Genomic DNA, 17,368 nt, shown 5'->3' on the forward strand with positions numbered 1-17,368 from the left:
TAATATCCCAAGTTGATTTCATTCACATCCAGAGCATTAAAACACTGACATGTTTTTGATGGCCAGATTCCTGACTATCATCTTGATATCCAAGCTTACACATTCAGCTGCCTATATGATGTTTTCATTTCGATGTCTAATAGGTGTCTCACGTCTAACCTGCCCCTTGTGGACCTTGGGGCTCCCTGGTGGCTCAGACAGTAAAGAATTTGCCTGCATTGCAGGAGACCTGGGTTGGACCCCTGGGTCAGGAATATCTCTGGAGAAGGGAATGGCAACCCACTCTGGTATTCCAGCCTGGAGAATTCCAAGGACAGAGGAGCCTGGCGTGCTACAGTCCATGGGGTCACAAAGAGTCGTACACGACTGAGCGACGAACACTTTTGGATCTTCCTGAGGCCACCTTAGAACAAGACCCAGTTTCTCCCGCAGTCAGGCTCTCCGATCAGGAAGCTTCCATAAGCCTCTTATCCTTCTCCATCAGAGGGCAAAGAGAATGAAAACCACAATCACAGAAAACTAACCATCTGATCACATGGACCACAGCCTGGTCTAACTCAATGAAACTATGAGCCATGCTGTTTAGGGCCACCCAAGACGGATAGGTCATGGTGGAGAGTTCTGACAAAACGTGGTCCCCCGGAGAAGGGAATGGCAAACCACTTCAGTATTCTTGCCGTGAGAACCCCATGAACAGTATGAAAAGGCAAAAAGATAGGACACTGAAAGATGAACTCCCCAGGTTGGTAGGTGCCCAATATGCTACTAGAGATCAGTGGAGAAATAACCTCAGAAAGAATGAAGAGAAAACAACAAAAACAAAAACAAAGCAAAAACAACACCCAGTTGTGGATGTGACTGATAATGGAATTAAAGTCTGATGCTGTAAAGAGCAATATTGCATAGGAACCTGAAATGTTAGGTCCATGAATCAAGGCAAATTAAAAGTGGTCAAACAGGAGATGGCAAGAGTGAACATAGACATTTTAGGAATCTGTGAACTAAAATGGACTGGAATGGGTGAATTTAACTCAGATGACCACTATATCTACTACTGTGGGCAAGAATCCCTTAGAAGAAATGGAGTAGCTATCATAGTCAACAAGAGAGTCTCAAAAGCAGTACTTGGATGCAATCTCAAAAACGACAGAATGATCTCTCTTCATTTCGAAGGCAAACAGTTCAACATCACAGTAATCCAAGTCTATGACCCAACCAGTAATGCTGAAGAAGCTGAACGGTTCTGTGAAGACCTACAAGACCTTCTAGAACTAACATCCAAAAAAGATGTCCTTTTCATTATAGAGGACTGGAATGCACAAATAGGAAGTCAAGAAATACCTGGAATAATGGGCAAATTTGGCCTTGGAGTACAGAATGAAGCAGGGCAAAGGCTAACAGATTTTGCCAAGAGAACGCACTGGTCATAGCAAACACCCTCTTCCAACAACACAAGAGAAGACTCTACACATGGATATCACCAGATGATCAACACTGAAATCAGATGGATTATATTCTTTGCAGCCAAAGATGAAGAAGCTCTACACAGTCAGCAAAAACAAGACTGGGAGCTGACTGTGGCTCAGATCATGAACTCCTTATTGCCAAATTCAGACTTAAATTGAAGAAAGCAGGGAAAACCAGTACACCATTCAGAAAGGCAACGGAGAAAAGGAAAGATATACCCATTTGGATGCAGAGTTCCAAAGAATAGCAAGGAGAGAAGAAAGCCTTCCTCAGCGATCAATGCAAAGAAAGAGAGGAAAAAAACAGAATGGGAAATAATAGAATGGGAAAGACTAGACATCTCTTCAAGAAAATTACAAACACCAAGGGAACATTTCATGCAAAATGGTATAATACAGGACAGAAATGGTATGGACCTAACAGAAGCATAAGATATTAAGAAGAGGTGGCAGGAATACACAGAATATACAAAAAAGATCTTCACGACCCAGATAATCACAATAGTGTGATGACTCACCTAGAGCTAGACATCCTGGAATGCTGGAAAACTCAGCAGTGGCTATAGGACTGGAAAAGGTCAGTTTTCATTCCAATCCCAAAGAAAGGCAATGCCAAAGAATGCTCCAAGTACCACACAATTGCACTCATCTCACAAGCTAGTAACATAATGCTCAAAATTCTTTAAGCCAGGCTTCAACAGTACATGAACCATGAACTTCCAGATGTTCATGCTGGATTTAGAAAAGGCAGAGGAACCAGAGATCAAATTGCCAACATCTGCTGGATCATCAAAAAAGCAAGAGAGTTCCAGGAAAACATCTACTTCTACTTTATTGACTATGCCAAAGCCTTTGACTGTGTGGATCACAACAAACTATGGAAAATTCTGAAAGAGATGGGAATACCAGACCACCTGACCTGCCTCCTGAGAAATCTGTATGCAGGTCAAGAAGCAACAGTTAGAACTGGACATGGAACAACAGACTGGTTCCAAATTGGGAAATGAGTTCATCAAGGCTGTATATTGTCATCCTGCTTATTTAACTGATATGAAGAATACATCATGAGAAATGATGGGCTGGATGAAGCACAAGCTGGAATCAAGGTTGCCGGGAGAAATATCAATAACCTCAGATATGCAGATAACACCACACTTATGGCATAAAGTGAAGAAGAACTAAAGAGCCTCTTGATGAAAGAGCTGAGTGAAAAAGTTGGCTTAAACCTCAACATTCAGAAAACTAAGATCATGGCATCTGGTCCCATCACTTCATAGCAAATAGATGGGGAAACAATGGAAACAGTGGCTGACTTTATGTTTTTGGGCTCCAAATTCACTGCAGATGGTGACTGCAGCCATGAAATTACAAGACACTTGCTCCTTGGAAGAAAAGTTATGACCACCCTAGACAGCAAATTAAAAAGCAGAGACATTACTTTGCCAACAAAGGTCTATCTAGTCAAAGCTCTGGTTTTTCCAGTAGTCATGTATGGATATGAGAGGTAAACTATAAAGAAAGCTGTGTGCCAAAGAATTGATGCTTTTGAACTGTGGTGCTGGAGAAGACTCTTGAGAGTCCCTTGGACAGCAAGGAACTCCACCAGATATTCACAGAGAAGATCAAGGCAGAGTTTAGATAAAGTCCCCATCATGGGTCTAGCTGGAGCAGAGGAACAGAAACCTCTGGAAAATCTGCCTAGACTCTTCTGGCCTTCATCTGCAAGTAGCACCACCTGAAGGCATTAGGGTGAGGCTGCTGCCACTGGGGGAGGGGAACTCTGCCCAGAGTAACCTCCTTATCTCATTTAAGAGAAAAAGGAACCTTACAGAGGGAAGTACTCTAAGATCAGACTGAGACAGTGGAGACTGAAAGAAGGGAACACAGGGGCAGCGAAAATCTCTGCCCCTACAGTAAGAGCCAAAATTCTTCTGAATGGCCAATACTGTGCATTCCAAAGAGTGAGACTTAATCAGAACATTAGAGAATGCTCCACTCATCCCCACCACACCAGCGTGCTAGCAAACCTAGTAATAACAGTGGAGTACAGCTGGAGGACTGCAAGAGACAGACTTTCCTCAGGGAACCACACAAAGGGAAGACCGAAAGCCAAAAGAGGGGACAAAAAAACAGTCACTAGAGAAAACTGAAGTCTTGATGCTCATGGCAACAACAAACTTCAAACGTAGCCCGACTCCTGGCTAGATTAACACAAATCTCCACACTAAATGAAATGGCAACCCACTCCAGTATTCTTGGCTGGAGAATCCCATGGACAGAGGAGCCTGGCGGGCTACAGTCCATGGGGTCGCAAAGAGTCAGACACGACTGAGCGAGTTCACTTGACTTCACTTCCACACTAAAGGCCCATTTACCTCAGTTTCCATTGCCCTGTACATGTCTGTCTTTCAACAACAACAAAAAATAAAGACATATTAAAAAATAAGAAATTAACACAGTCTGAAAAGATAAAGCCATCATCAGAACAAAATCCACATATGAGAAAGATGTTGGAACTATCAGAGAGGGAATTTTAAATAACTTATGACAAGTTCTAGGGGTAGGACTAGTATCCTTATAAGAAGAGACACCAGAGAACTTACATACGGTCACTCTCCCCTTCTGTGTACATGCACCAAGGAAAGGACATGGGACGATACCCCGAGAAGGTGACCTACCGCCAGGAAGAGAGCTCTCACCAGAAACCAACCATGCCAGCACCCTGATCTTCAACATCCAGCCTCCTTGAATGTGAGAAAATTAATTTCTGTCATGTAAGCCACCTGCCCTCTGGTGTTTTGTCATGGCAGTCCGACCACCCCTAGGTTTACTGAATGCCTTCTTCACTATCATGATTTCCACACAGCATTGCTTCTGATCACAGAACTCACTTGACAGCAAAAGAAATGGAGCGATGGACCCATACACATGGAATGCACTGGTCTTACCACCATCCTGAAGCAGCTTGCTCACCAGCATGGCGGAATGACCTTTGGAAGACCCAGCTGCAGCACCAGTTAGGTGGCAGTACCTTGCAGGTCTAGGGCAAGGTTCTCCAGAAGGCTGTCTGTGCTCTGAATCAGCATCCAGTATATGGTATAGTTTCTCCAGGAAGCTAGGGGAGGAAGTGGGAGTGGCACCTCTCACTAGCAACATTTCTGGTTTCCTTTTCTCACACATTTACGTTCTGTTGGCCTAGAGGTCTTCGTTCCAAATGGGGGAATGCTTCCATAAGGTGATACACAGTGATTCCACTGCACTGAGAACAGTGCCTCCTAGTCTTTGTGGGTTCCTCAGGCCTCTCAATCAAAAGGTAAATTAGGAAGTGCTGGCTGGGGTGATTGACCCTGGTCACTAGGGGGAATTGGTACTACTCCTCAATGGAGGTGAAGATGAGTATGACTGGAATACAGGAGAACCCTTAGGGTATCTCTTAGTATTATCATGCCCTGTGATAAGGTGAAAGGAAAACTACAACCCAATCCATGCCGGACTACTAACAGGCCAACCCCTTCCAGAATGAAGGTTCAGGTCACCCCATGACTAGCAGAGATGCTCACTGAATGAAGACAAAAGGGTAGTGGCTAGTGGAAGAAGGTAACTATAAATACCAACTACATCCACTTGACTGGTTACAGAAATGAAGATTGGAATTGTCATGAGTATTCCCTTCTTATTTTGCTGTGAGTATGTTTGTGTGTATACGTATCTTGTTTTATTTCCACTCTTATTCTCTCATCATGTAACAAAAGATGTACTGACTTTGTGTCATGCTATTTCAGTACTGTTAATTTTATAGCATTTAAGTGAGGGGATAGCAAGGAGAAGGATAAACATCATTCAAGGACTTTACTTCCTCTTCTGGGAAAGGGGTTAATTCATTTTCAGTTGCATGCAGGATATCTGGCCAACCCAATACTTTGAAGGAAATAAACTCAGAATCCATCAAGGGGATCTCACCTAACCCTGGTTAGAGAGGAGGGTGGGGCAAGGCAGGAAAGGCTAACTGGGTTGAGTTAAGATCTGAGGAATGAGCAGGTTATTATTAAGTAAGCTAGAGAAGAGGGTGGAGGTGAGAGAAGAAGTGTTCTAGACAGAAATTCTTGGGAGGGAAGGTGCATAGGACTATAGGATCACACACAGCAGGCTTCACGGGACAAGTGGCTGACCAAACAGAAACTACTAACCATTTTCTTCAGTCTCTTCTCTTCTCTTTTTTTCTCAAGCTGAGCCTCCTTTTCTTCTGCCTCCCTCTTCTGACGCTCCTCCTCTTGGGCCTTTAACTGGGCCTGATCAAGATTAGAATTTGTAAAAATCAGACCCTCAATTTGCACAGAAATAAGACTGTTTATGTTGAGGAAAGTACACTATCTACTAAAGTGTTCGCCCAGTCCCTGGAAGAAGCCTGCACTATGTATTAAAAGTAGAAAACCCAAGTAACAGGTGGTCAGTTGTGTAACTTCACTGTTTCTCCAAAGGGATTCTCTTCTACTTGGGAAGATGAGGCTGAGCATGAATGAGACCATTAACTTTTCATCATAAAATGATTACTCTTTAGTTCTTATTTCATTTATGAAATACTAAGTCCAAACTATACACATTGTAAGAAAAAATTTTCTTCCATTTCACCAAAACCCACAAAACTGTTGGAACTATTTATTTTTTCTTGCATGCTCAGTTGCTTCGGTTGTGTCCGACTCTTTGCGACCCTATGGACTGTAGCCTGCCAGGCTCCTCTGTCCATGGAATTCTCCAGGCAATAATACTGGAGTGGATTGCCATTCCCTTCTCCAGGGCATCTTCCCGATCCAGGGATCCAACCTGGGTCACCTGCATTGCAGGCAGATTCTTTACTGCTGAGCCACCAGGGAAGCCCCCATTTTTTCTTAGTAGGTACAAAACTTCCTTTTGGAAGTCCAGATCAAGACTTTGGAAGGTTAAAAATTTCCCACCTTTAAACTATAAGCAAGGTGAAAAGACACCCTTCAGAATGGGAGAAAATAATAGCAAATGAAGCAACTGACAAAAAACTAATCTCAAAAATATACAAGTAGCTCCTGCAACTCAATTCTAGAAAAATAAACAACCCAATCAAAAAATGGGCCAAAGAACTAAACAGACATTTCTCCAAAGAAGACATACAGATGGCTAAGAAGCACATGAAAAGATGCTCAACATCTCTCATTATCAGAGAAATACAAATCAAAACCACAATGAGGTACCGTCTCACGCCAGTCAGAAAGGCTGCTATCAAAAAGTCTATAAACATAAATGCTGGAGAGGGTGTGGAGAAAAAGGAACCCTCTTACACTGTTGGTGGGAATGCAAACTAGTACAGCCACTATGGAGAACAGTGTGGCAATTCCTTAAAAAAACTGGAAATAGAACTGCCATACAACCCAGCAATCCCACTGCTGGGCATACACACTGAGGAAGCCAGAACTGAAAGAGACATGTGTACCCCAATGTTCATCGCAGCACTGTTTATAATAGTCAGGACATGGAAGCAACCTAGACATGGATGCCCATCGGCAGACGAATGGATAAGAAAGCTGTGGTACATACACACAATGGAGTATTACTCAGCCATTAAAAAGAATACATTTGAATCAGTTCTAATGAGGTGGATGAAACTGGAGCCTATTATACAGAGTGAAGTAAGCCAGAAAGAAAAACACCAATACAGTAGACTAATGCATATATATGGAATTTAGAAAGATGGTAACAATGACCCTATATGAGAGACAGCAAAAGAGACACAGATATAAAGAATGGTCTTTTGGACTCTGTGGGAGAAGGTGAGGGTGGGATGATTTGAGAGGGTAGTGCTGAAATGTGTATATTATCATATGTGAAGTGGATTGCCGGTCCAGGTTCAATGCATGAGACAGGGTGCTCAGGGCTGGTGCACTGGGATGACCCTGGGGGATGGGATGGGGAGGGAGGTGGGAGGGGGGTTCTGGATGGGGAACACATGTGTGCTGATTCATGTTGATGTATGGCAAAAACCACTACAATATTGTAAAGTAATTAGCCTCCAATTAAAAAAAAGAATTATCCACCTTTGTAAACTTCGCAGGTTGAATATTTACCTATTACACATCAGTCTTGGTTATGTGTAAATCTCCTAATTTGCTAGCTCCATCAACTTTGAAAACATTTTATTGTTGTATACTAATGATGCTGATGCTCCTTCTCTTCATTTTCCTAAAACTATCATAGAGTTCAGGCCAGGAGGCAAAAAGCCATATCCAAAGTTGGTGTTATGCTACTGCCTTAATTGCCTTAAACAACCTAGGTTTCAGTTTTTAATAAAGACCTATACAAATCCTTTTTCTTGCCTCACTTTGTATTCTTGATTTATTACCAATTTCTCCTCTTCTTGTTTTTTCTTCTTCTCTGCCAAGATCTGCCTACGTTCAGCTCGCTGAACTGCTCTCTCTTCCATGGCTAGAAAACAGTAAGAGTTCCAATATAAAAAATATAAGGAACACTGGAAAAGAAATGTCTCCATTTTATGGTAAAATGGTTAAAGTTTTCTTTTGGGTGTTCACAATGCCAAATATATATGTATATATATATGCATAAAATTTATATTAAAATACAATTACAGAAATTGTAATTATACCATGTGTATAGGTATACACACATACACACATCCTACAGGTTAAGGACTGACAGTCCCATCCTTGGCCATGATGAACAATTTTCAGATTATGTTTTTGCTCACATTTTTATTAGAATAATTGTTCACTGGTTTAAATAAGGTAATGTGTCTTGAAGAAACTTTTAGTATGTGAAATCCAGAAACCAGAATTTTAATTTGGCAATTCCTTTAATGAATGTTGAAAACTTTAATTACATCTAACAAATACTTTGAGAACAGAATCACTCCTCAAATACCATGGAGTTTGCCACCTTCTCCTAGGTTACTATGTATGTCTGCATATGTGACAACAACAACGAACAAACTGAGGTTTGGGGTCATGATGATCACATTTTAAACTAGTTTTAGGGCCGGGATATCCAGATGGGCAGGAAATGGAATTGTACTAGGCATCTGAAGAACTGGCATCTGAACGAATTCAAGTGTCAGACTCCTGTTCTTGACAGTCTATTAAATATCGATCCAAAAGAAGCAAATGTGCAAGATGGCCTGATAATATGAGTCTGTCACCAGCTGGGGTTTCATAGGCAGAGGGGCATGGGTGGGAGGAGTATCAAGTTCTGCTCACCTAACTCAGCCAATGGTTACTTTAGGTTCCTTGTGCTGTGTTACAGAGAAGAAAATTGAAGTCCAAGTTTCAAGAATTAATAAACAAAAAACCCAGCAGGCTATTTCTTACAGATATTAAGTGTCGGCTTTGCTGGAAAAAGAGTAGTGGGGGTGCCACAGATGGCAGGAATGAGACTGTCTTTAAGGAGGCAGAAATAAGACTAGAGGATTAAAGTGAGAGCCCCAAGAGGCAGAGCCTGTGGTAATATGCCCTTTTTTCATCTTTTCTAGAGCTAGTCATTAAAGATTACTTGAAAATAGCTAGGTGTTCCAAAACACGCTAACTCTTTGATCAAACAATAATTTCTTAAAAATAATCACACCAAACTGGGCACTTCCTGATCATCCTCAATGATGGACAAAGAGGTCATAAATTGCTGACTTGGCAGAGAGTCAATGAATAGACTGCTGATTTTTTTCATTAACAGGAATGGACTTCAGGCACAGTGTACCTCTGGTGACATCACTTCCTGTTAGGGCAGCAATCCTACCACAGGTAAAAAGTCAGATTTACAAGCCACAATAAAATTGTCAAAGTGCCTACCACTTCACACAAACATATGTTCAGTGCATGACTAAGTACAGAGTAAAAGCAGCTAGCAGTTTCACTAGGTGAGCTCCAAGGAATGCTTCTCTTTTCATAGTGTGGTTTGGTTTAAATAATGATTCCATGCACATCAAAAATGTTATTAAAATGTCTGGTTTATAGATTTCATTCTAGAAGCCTGTCATCAAGGCACGATTCATTATACAATGATGTAATAACTTGATGTAGATTACTGTAAACTGATCTGTATTTTAATGTTAAAAAGTACAATGACAGATGACCTTTAGTGTTTATTCTTAGAAGCCACTCAGAATTCTTTTGTGAATTATCCCATTTTAAAAACACAGTCCAAATCTCAAATTACAAAAGAATGATTAAACCTTTCAGCAATGTTTTGTTTTTGTATTGGCCAGGAAGACCAGAAAATTTGGCAGGAGGGGTAGGAAAAAAGTCGTGTTCTCTGTGTTCTCTGGTGTATCTACTTGTCACGTATCTACTCATCTTAGACTTTGACCAGGTTCTGCTAAGTCTCAAAACCCAACAGTTGCCAGGATTCAGTCCCAACATATCCTACTCCTGGAGGAAAGATAACCATAACCCAGGTCCCACCGAGATAGCCCTGCCTTTCAGTATGGGATGGGGCGCCATCATCTGCCTTGGATTCCTTCTGGGTCCAGAAAGAGAATTTCGGGAGTCACTTCTACTGCCTTCAGTCCCAGGGGAAGCAACAGGTGAACTGGGGGGGAAGAAAAAGGAAAAGAATTCAGACCAATCACCAGTTTCAGAACTCAAAGTCTTTTAAACTTTAATTAATCCTTACTCCCTTGAGATAACTATGTATTATTATACCCATTTAATAAATTGGTATAATGAGGCATGGAAAGGTTGAGTGAGTGGCCTGAGTCTACAACGTGAGTCAGGTGCTCTGACTCCCAACCCAGTGCTTCAGATTAATACATACTGCCCACTTCTTATCCTACCATTTATCACACATACTGAGTATGTCACAAGCATGTCTAAAACCATCCTAAATAGCTTTTGAGAAATTTGGACTATTATTCTAGATTCAAAGATATTTATCTCAAACAACTACAGACTTAAGCTAGATAAATGGCCATCCCCAAGGGCTGCTCCGTTTAGACCTGATATTTTCTGACCTGGCTTCTCAGCCCTAAACATAATCAGGAATCCAGAAATCGAGTTAGAGCAAGTAAGCATTTTCCTATTTTACTGGCAGAGTGACAGGTCCTCAGACAAAGGCAGCTACAATACAATTGCTAGCTGTATACAACTGGATCCTTATAGGCAGCCACTTGCCTTAAACACCTTTTGGTACCTTTCACATACCAATCACAATGTATGAAGCCTCTCTGCTTTGCATGTGCACAACAAGCAACTATGGAATCTGGATGTTGGGTAAAATTCAGGAGCCTTTTGACCACAAAGTAAAAGAACAACAACAAAGACTCCAGAGAGTGTTCCAGTACAATGAACATACTTTGGAAGCACTTGGCAGGTTCGTTCCCATTCATCTTCTCCCGGGTTTGACAGCTGGCAGCTCTGTGGGTGCGTATGCCCTGCTGCCCGCCGAACCTCTGCCAGCCGCTGGTTTTCCTTCAGCTCCAGAATTGTTTTCTGCTGTTCCTGAAGTTTCTTCTTCTGCTTTTCAATAAGCTGCTGCTGGAAGATATGGCGGTTGCAGAAATGACCCATGCAAACAGGTTCTGCTTTCCAGCTACTGGTTCTGAACTTCTTTTTGTTACCAGGCTGTTGGGAGGGCTCATCACCTGGGCCCTTGTGTGGCTTACTGTCAGACGTATCCAGAGGGGCCTTTTGGAGGGGAACCTGCAAGATGCTCTTTGTTGGTCTTCTGAGGTGGCAGCTGGGCAGACAACCACTGCTCCCGGAGGGAGGCTTTTCCCACAAAGCAGGGACAGCAGCCACCTGAGAGAGAAGGAATATGCTGTAGCTCATCCATTTAAAGGACTGTGCTGATGAGCTCTATCTCCCCCAGGTCGGCGCCGCTCTGTTCAATGGCACAACTGCCCTGACCCCAGCCACGGCTGCTCTGGGCTCCCACCTGGCTATCTCAGAGGCTGCCAGTCTTAGCCTTGTCAGTCACTCTTAGAATGTGCACTGTTGCTCACCACAGAACCTGGTGGGAGTGGGTACAGTCACAGGAACTACTGCCATGGCCAGGATATTTGTGATCAGAAAAATGTGCTCTTATAAATATCTAATTTGGATAGTTCATTTAGAAATTGGGCATGATTACTCCAGATATACATCCCAGGAATATAATCTGCGTGAACTGACCCTGAATTTTGCAGGAAATGGGCTTCCCTGGTGCCTCAGATGGTAAAGAATCTGCCTGCAGTGCAGGACACCCAGGTTTGATTCCTGGGTTGGGAAGATCCCCTGGAGAAGGAAATAGCTGCCCACTCCAGTATTCTTGCCTGGAGAATTCCATGGACAGAGGAGACTGGTGGGCTGCAGTCCATGGGGTCGCAAATAATCAGACCCTACTGAGCAACTAACACTTTCACTTTGCAGGAAATTGAAAATATTATGGCGAAGTATATATTCTTTCTCAAGAATGTTTGACAGCTACGGAAAAACTTTACAAATCAGTAATAGCTCTTTAATAATAACAGCTCTTTAATGACAGTTCTTCTAATGTCTCTCTTGCCACTAATAAATTAATCACAGGGTATTTATCTATTTCAGGATCAAGGCCTGGATTAAACCATACTGTCTCCAGCTATTCCAAAGAATTTATTTGTGGGAAGTGTTTGCAAGCCCACTGGGCAAATATCTACATTATATAAGACTAATGCTACCTAATAATATTTTGTATTAGCATATAGCTTAATAGTTTTTAAGGCTTTATCACATAAATCTTATTAAACAGATTTAGGTGTTGTACTCAATTACAAATTCTATATAGAAAGAAACAGACTCGTTAATCAGAAAAAGTTATGCTGGTTAAAATAATGTCACAGTTAAAATGTTTCTTCTAGAATAGTTTGATTCCATGGTCTAAAGTCTGATCAGTTTTTGACTCTGTCATCCACAGTGGTGTTAGGAGAAAAATACTATGAACTATCTTGTATCATAGAAACTTCTGGCTCCATCAGGGCGCCATACTTGGGAACTCAAAAGATAATTTTCATGATGATGGAAATATTTTCCATGGACTCAGCAAAAGAGAAAGATATAATATATGGAAACTCTGAAATGTTAAAATACTTTAAAACATAGCCTTCTATTTTAGAAATGTCAGTGGACATTTATTCATGAGAACACCTGCTTAAGCAATTTAGTGTCAAGCAAGGTATATGTTTTAGGCCCTTTTAAACTTTGTGGTAATGATGCATTATTAACCCAGCAAGACTATAAAAGCCTTGAGTACAGCAACAAGATTTCTTTTGGATCACGTTAACTTTTTAAGGTGAAAATAAGAGAATGAAAGAAAATCTTAATGGTACAGATTGTACTTAACAGAAAAGGACTGAACAGTCTGGCTCAATTAGAGAAAAACACCTCTATTAGCTAACTGATAATTTCAAAAAAATTTCAAGGTATAAGGTATGTGTTCATGGTACATATGTTCCTCTGACAGTATAATTACTGAGCATCTAAGTATAGATTTTATATATTCATTTGTTCATGTTATACTGTATACTCTGGGCAAGATCAGAATTTATCTAGTAATCTATAGAATCTATTACAGCCTTTTATTTTCATTTGTTCTACTTTTTACAACTTTATCTTTTCTTGATAAAATCTTTTATCTTGACTTCAGAGATCTGAAGACTTTTTCTTGAGTCTAAATTATATACACATGTAGCAATTTTTCTGTTTTATGCAGGTAACAAAAGATTTTCTGCTGACTTCTTCCATTTGAAGATAACTGGAACTTTGTGATGTAAAAGGCTTCATACAGCTATTTACATAGAAGATTCTCTTGGGTCTCAATGGAAACAAGATTATCTAACTAACATCAAGGCAGTTAAGTTACCCAGGGGAAGGGACCAAAATGTTACATAAATCCAAAAAAGCACCCTCATGACCCTCCTCTGCAGAGAGAGACTAAACTTAAATTAAAACCCACCTACTTGCTGGCAGTAATCACAACACAAAGCAAGGCTGGGGATCATACAGTGCTCAATTTAACTTCACACATTTGACTTTAGTACTTAACAGCATTATGTAGAAGGGTGCAGGGGCCAGGTTGGAGGTGAGGGGGCAGAGGTCCTTTCCCGAAAGTCTTTTCAAACATGCCAAATGCAATTATGAAAAAAAAAAAACTGATAGGATTGACTTAGTAAAAACTTAACTGTATACTTAGAGAATAAACTTATGGTTCATCAGGGAGGAAGGGTGGAAGGAGGGATATATTGAGAGTTTGAGATTACCATGTACACACTGCTATATTTAAATAGATAACCAACAAGGACCTACTGTATAGAACATGGAATTTGGCTCAATATCTTGTAAAAACCTAAATGGGAAAAGAATTTGAAAAAGAACAGATACATGTTTATGTATAACTGAATCACTTTGCTGTACACCTGAAAATAACATAATATTGTTAACCAATGATACTCCAATATAAAATAAAAATTAAAAAAAAAAAGAAAATGAGTTCAACATGTTTCCCTACAGATTAATTATTGTATACTTAGAACACAGAATTTAAAATAAATGTACAACCAGAAAAAAATTCAAATGTGACAGACCAATTAAAAAACAAAATGAAACTTAACTGTATACATAACAAACTCCACAAATAAGACAAATAACAAAATGAAAAAAATTGCCAAATAAATGATAATAAAAGCATCAATAGTCTTAAAAACAGAGTTCCTATAAATAACAAAAAGATATATAATCAAGGATAAAAATGGACAAAATGTATGATGAGACAAATCACTATTAACTTTTCTATACTCATTTTCAGAGATATATATATATATATATATATATATATATAAATGGTCCATATAAAAAATCTTGCTGCTGCTGCTGCTAAGTTGCTTCAGTCGTGTCCGACTCTGTGCAACCCCACGGACCGCAGCCCACCAGGCTTCTCCATCCATGGGATTCTCCAGGCAAGAACACTGGAGTGGGTTGCCATCTCCTTCTCCAATGCATGAAAGTGGAAAGTGAAAGTGAAGTCGCTCAGTCGTGTCTGACTCTTAGTGACCCCATGGACTGCAGCCTACCAGGCTCCTCCATCCATGGGATTTTCCAGGCAACAGTACTGGAGTGGGGTGCCATTGCCTTCTCCAGCTTAACCTCATAGTAATAAAAAATGCAAATGTTGAAGCAACAGTAACATGAAAAATATTTTACCTGTCAACTTAGCAAAAATAACAAATATGGTATCAAACAGGAAAATAGGTACTTCTTTGAAACAACCTTCCTGGAAGGGCCATTTGGTAAAAGTCTTTAAAATGTGCATTCTATTTTTAGGTATTTATCCGAAGTAAAAGCTTATGGATGTGTGCAAAGACTTAGTTAGCTACTTGTTCACTAAGGCTTTGTTTATAAAAGGGGTAAACTAGAAACAAGTTAAATGCCTAGCAACAGAAAAGAGTCTAGCTTGTGGTCCATGATAGTTTCATGCAGTCATTAAACACAATGGCACAGAATGACAGTCCTTAACCAGGGCTTATTCATCAAGTTCACCTGGGGAACTTCAAAAAAACCATGGTGCCCCACACCCAGAAATTCTGATTTCGTAGGTCTGAGTCTGTGTTATACTCTCAGTTGGAAACTACTGTTGTAGAAGTAGATTTAGTGACACAGAAAACTCTCATTACATTGTGGAAAATAATTTTAGAAAAACAGACCACATTATCATAAGAAAGTATATTCTCACCAAAGTGTGTATAAAGAAACATATCTCAACATAATAAAAGTCATTTATGATAAACCACAGCCAATATAATGCTCAATTGTGTAAAGCTGAGAACCTCCCCACTAAATTCAGGAACAAGACAAGGATGCCCACTCTCACCATTGCTATTCAACATAATATTGGAAAGCCACAGCAATCAACAAGAAAGAGAAATAAAAGGTATTCAAATTGGAAGAGAAGAGGTGAAACTGTCACTGTTTGCAGAAGCCATGATTCTCTATACAGAAAACCATAAAGACTTGCTATGCAAACTATTAGAACTAATAAATGAATCCAGTAAGGGGACTTCTCTGGTGGTCCAGTGGTTAGGACTCCACACTTCCACTACACAGGGCACAGGTTCCATCCTTGGTCAAGGAGTGCACACATCCCTACTGTGCAGTGCAGCCAAAAAAAAAAGCAAAGGAATTCAGTAAAGTGGCAAGATATAAGATTAACATATTTAAATCTGCTGCATTTCTTTATACTAACAATGAAATATCAGAAAGAGAAAGCAAAAAAAAAAAAAATTCCATTTAAAACTGCATCATTTTGGCACAACACTGAAAATCAATTATGCTTCAATAATCAATGAATAAATAAATAAAACTGCATAAAAAAAGAAACCTAGAAATAAGCTTAACCAAGGAAGTGAAAGGCCTGAAAACTATATGCTGAAAACTACAAAACACTGATAAAAGAAACTGAAGATGATTCAAAGAAACAGGAAGATATCCCATGCTCTTGAATTGGAAGAATTAATGTTATTAAAATAGCCATGCTACCCAAAGCAATCTACAGATTAAATGCAATCCCTATCAAAATATTTGTGACATTTTCCACAGAACTATAACAAATAACCCTAAAATTTATATGGAATCATGAAAGAACCAGAAATGCCAAAGCAGTCCTGAGGAAAAAGGATCAAGGTGAAGGCATAGCCCTTCCAGACTTCAGACTATACTACAAAGCTACAGTAATCAAAACAGCATGGTACTGGCACAGAATATAGAGCTCAGAAATAAACTCACACACCTATAGCAGATTAATCTCTAACCAAGGAGGCAAAAGTATACAAAGGAGAAAAAAGTCTCTTCAGCAAGCGGTATTGGGAAAGCTGGACAGTCTCATGTAAATCAGTGAAATAAGAATATTTCTGAATACCACATATAAAAATAAACTCAAAATGGTTTAAAGACCTAAATATAAGACACGACATCATAAAACTCCTAGATGAGAACATAGGCAAACTGGACATAAATCATAGCTGTATTATATTAGATCAGGCTCCCAAAACAAAAGAAATAAAATCAAAAGTAATACTACTCAAACTAAAAAGCTTCTGCACAGCAAAAGAAACCATCAACAAAACAAAAGTCCACTAAATAGAAGAAAATATTTGCAAATGATGCAACTGACAAGGGGTTAATATCCAAAATATACAACAGTGCATTCACCTCAATATCAAAAAAGCAAACAACCCAATAAAAAGTTGGCAAAAGACCTAAACAGACATGTTTCCAAAGACGACATACAGATGGCCAACAGGCACATGAAAGATGCTCAATATCACTAATTATCAGAGAAATGCAAATCAAAGCCACAGTGAGCTCACACCTCATACTGGTCAAAGTGGCCATCATCAAAAAGTCCACAAATAATAAATGCTGAAGAGGGTGTGAAGAAAAGGGAATCCTCATACACTATTGGTGGGAATGTAAACTGGTGCATCCACTGTGGAAAACAGTACAGAGTTTCCTTAAAAAATTAACACAGCAACACTATTTACAACAACCAAGACTTGGAAACAACTCAAGTGCCTATCAACAGACAATTGGTTTAAGAGTGATGTATATAAACACAGCAGAAGATTACTTGGCCATAAAAAAGAATGAAATACTGCTGTTTGCAGCAACATGGACCTAGATAATATCATACTAACTAAAGTCAGACAGAGAAAGACAAATATTATGTGATATCATTTACGTATAGAGTCTAAAAAACAATACAAATGAATGTATACACAGAACAGAAACAGATTCATAGACATAGAAAACAAACTTACAGTTGCCAAAGGGGAAAGGGGAAGGGGAGAGATAAAGTAGGAGTAGGGGATTAACGAATACAAACTACTATGTATAAAAGAGATATCAACAAGAGCACAAGAAACTATA

General features: G+C 39.8%; 1 protein-coding gene across 3 annotated transcripts in view; it reads right to left on the reverse strand.

The window, feature by feature from the left end:
- Positions 1–17,368, reverse strand: part of CCDC191 (coiled-coil domain containing 191) — a 98,842-nt gene that overhangs the window by 30,151 nt on the left and 51,323 nt on the right. For all 3 annotated transcript variants that reach the window (XR_003507990.1, XM_027524058.1, XM_027524143.1), the window contains exons 10-13: positions 10,788–11,233; positions 9,913–10,025; positions 7,834–7,916; positions 5,654–5,755 (exon numbers count right to left, since the gene is read on the reverse strand). Coding sequence is in view for 2 of the 3 variants with exons in the window: in XM_027524058.1 (XP_027379859.1) it covers positions 5,654–5,755; positions 7,834–7,916; positions 9,913–10,025; positions 10,788–11,233 (744 nt within the window). In the remaining variant the exon portion in view is untranslated. The remainder of the gene's footprint in view (positions 1–5,653; positions 5,756–7,833; positions 7,917–9,912; positions 10,026–10,787; positions 11,234–17,368) is intronic.

This window comes from Bos indicus x Bos taurus, chromosome 1, assembly GCF_003369695.1.
Source record: "Bos indicus x Bos taurus breed Angus x Brahman F1 hybrid chromosome 1, Bos_hybrid_MaternalHap_v2.0, whole genome shotgun sequence".
NCBI classification, from domain to species: domain Eukaryota; kingdom Metazoa; phylum Chordata; class Mammalia; order Artiodactyla; family Bovidae; genus Bos; species Bos indicus x Bos taurus.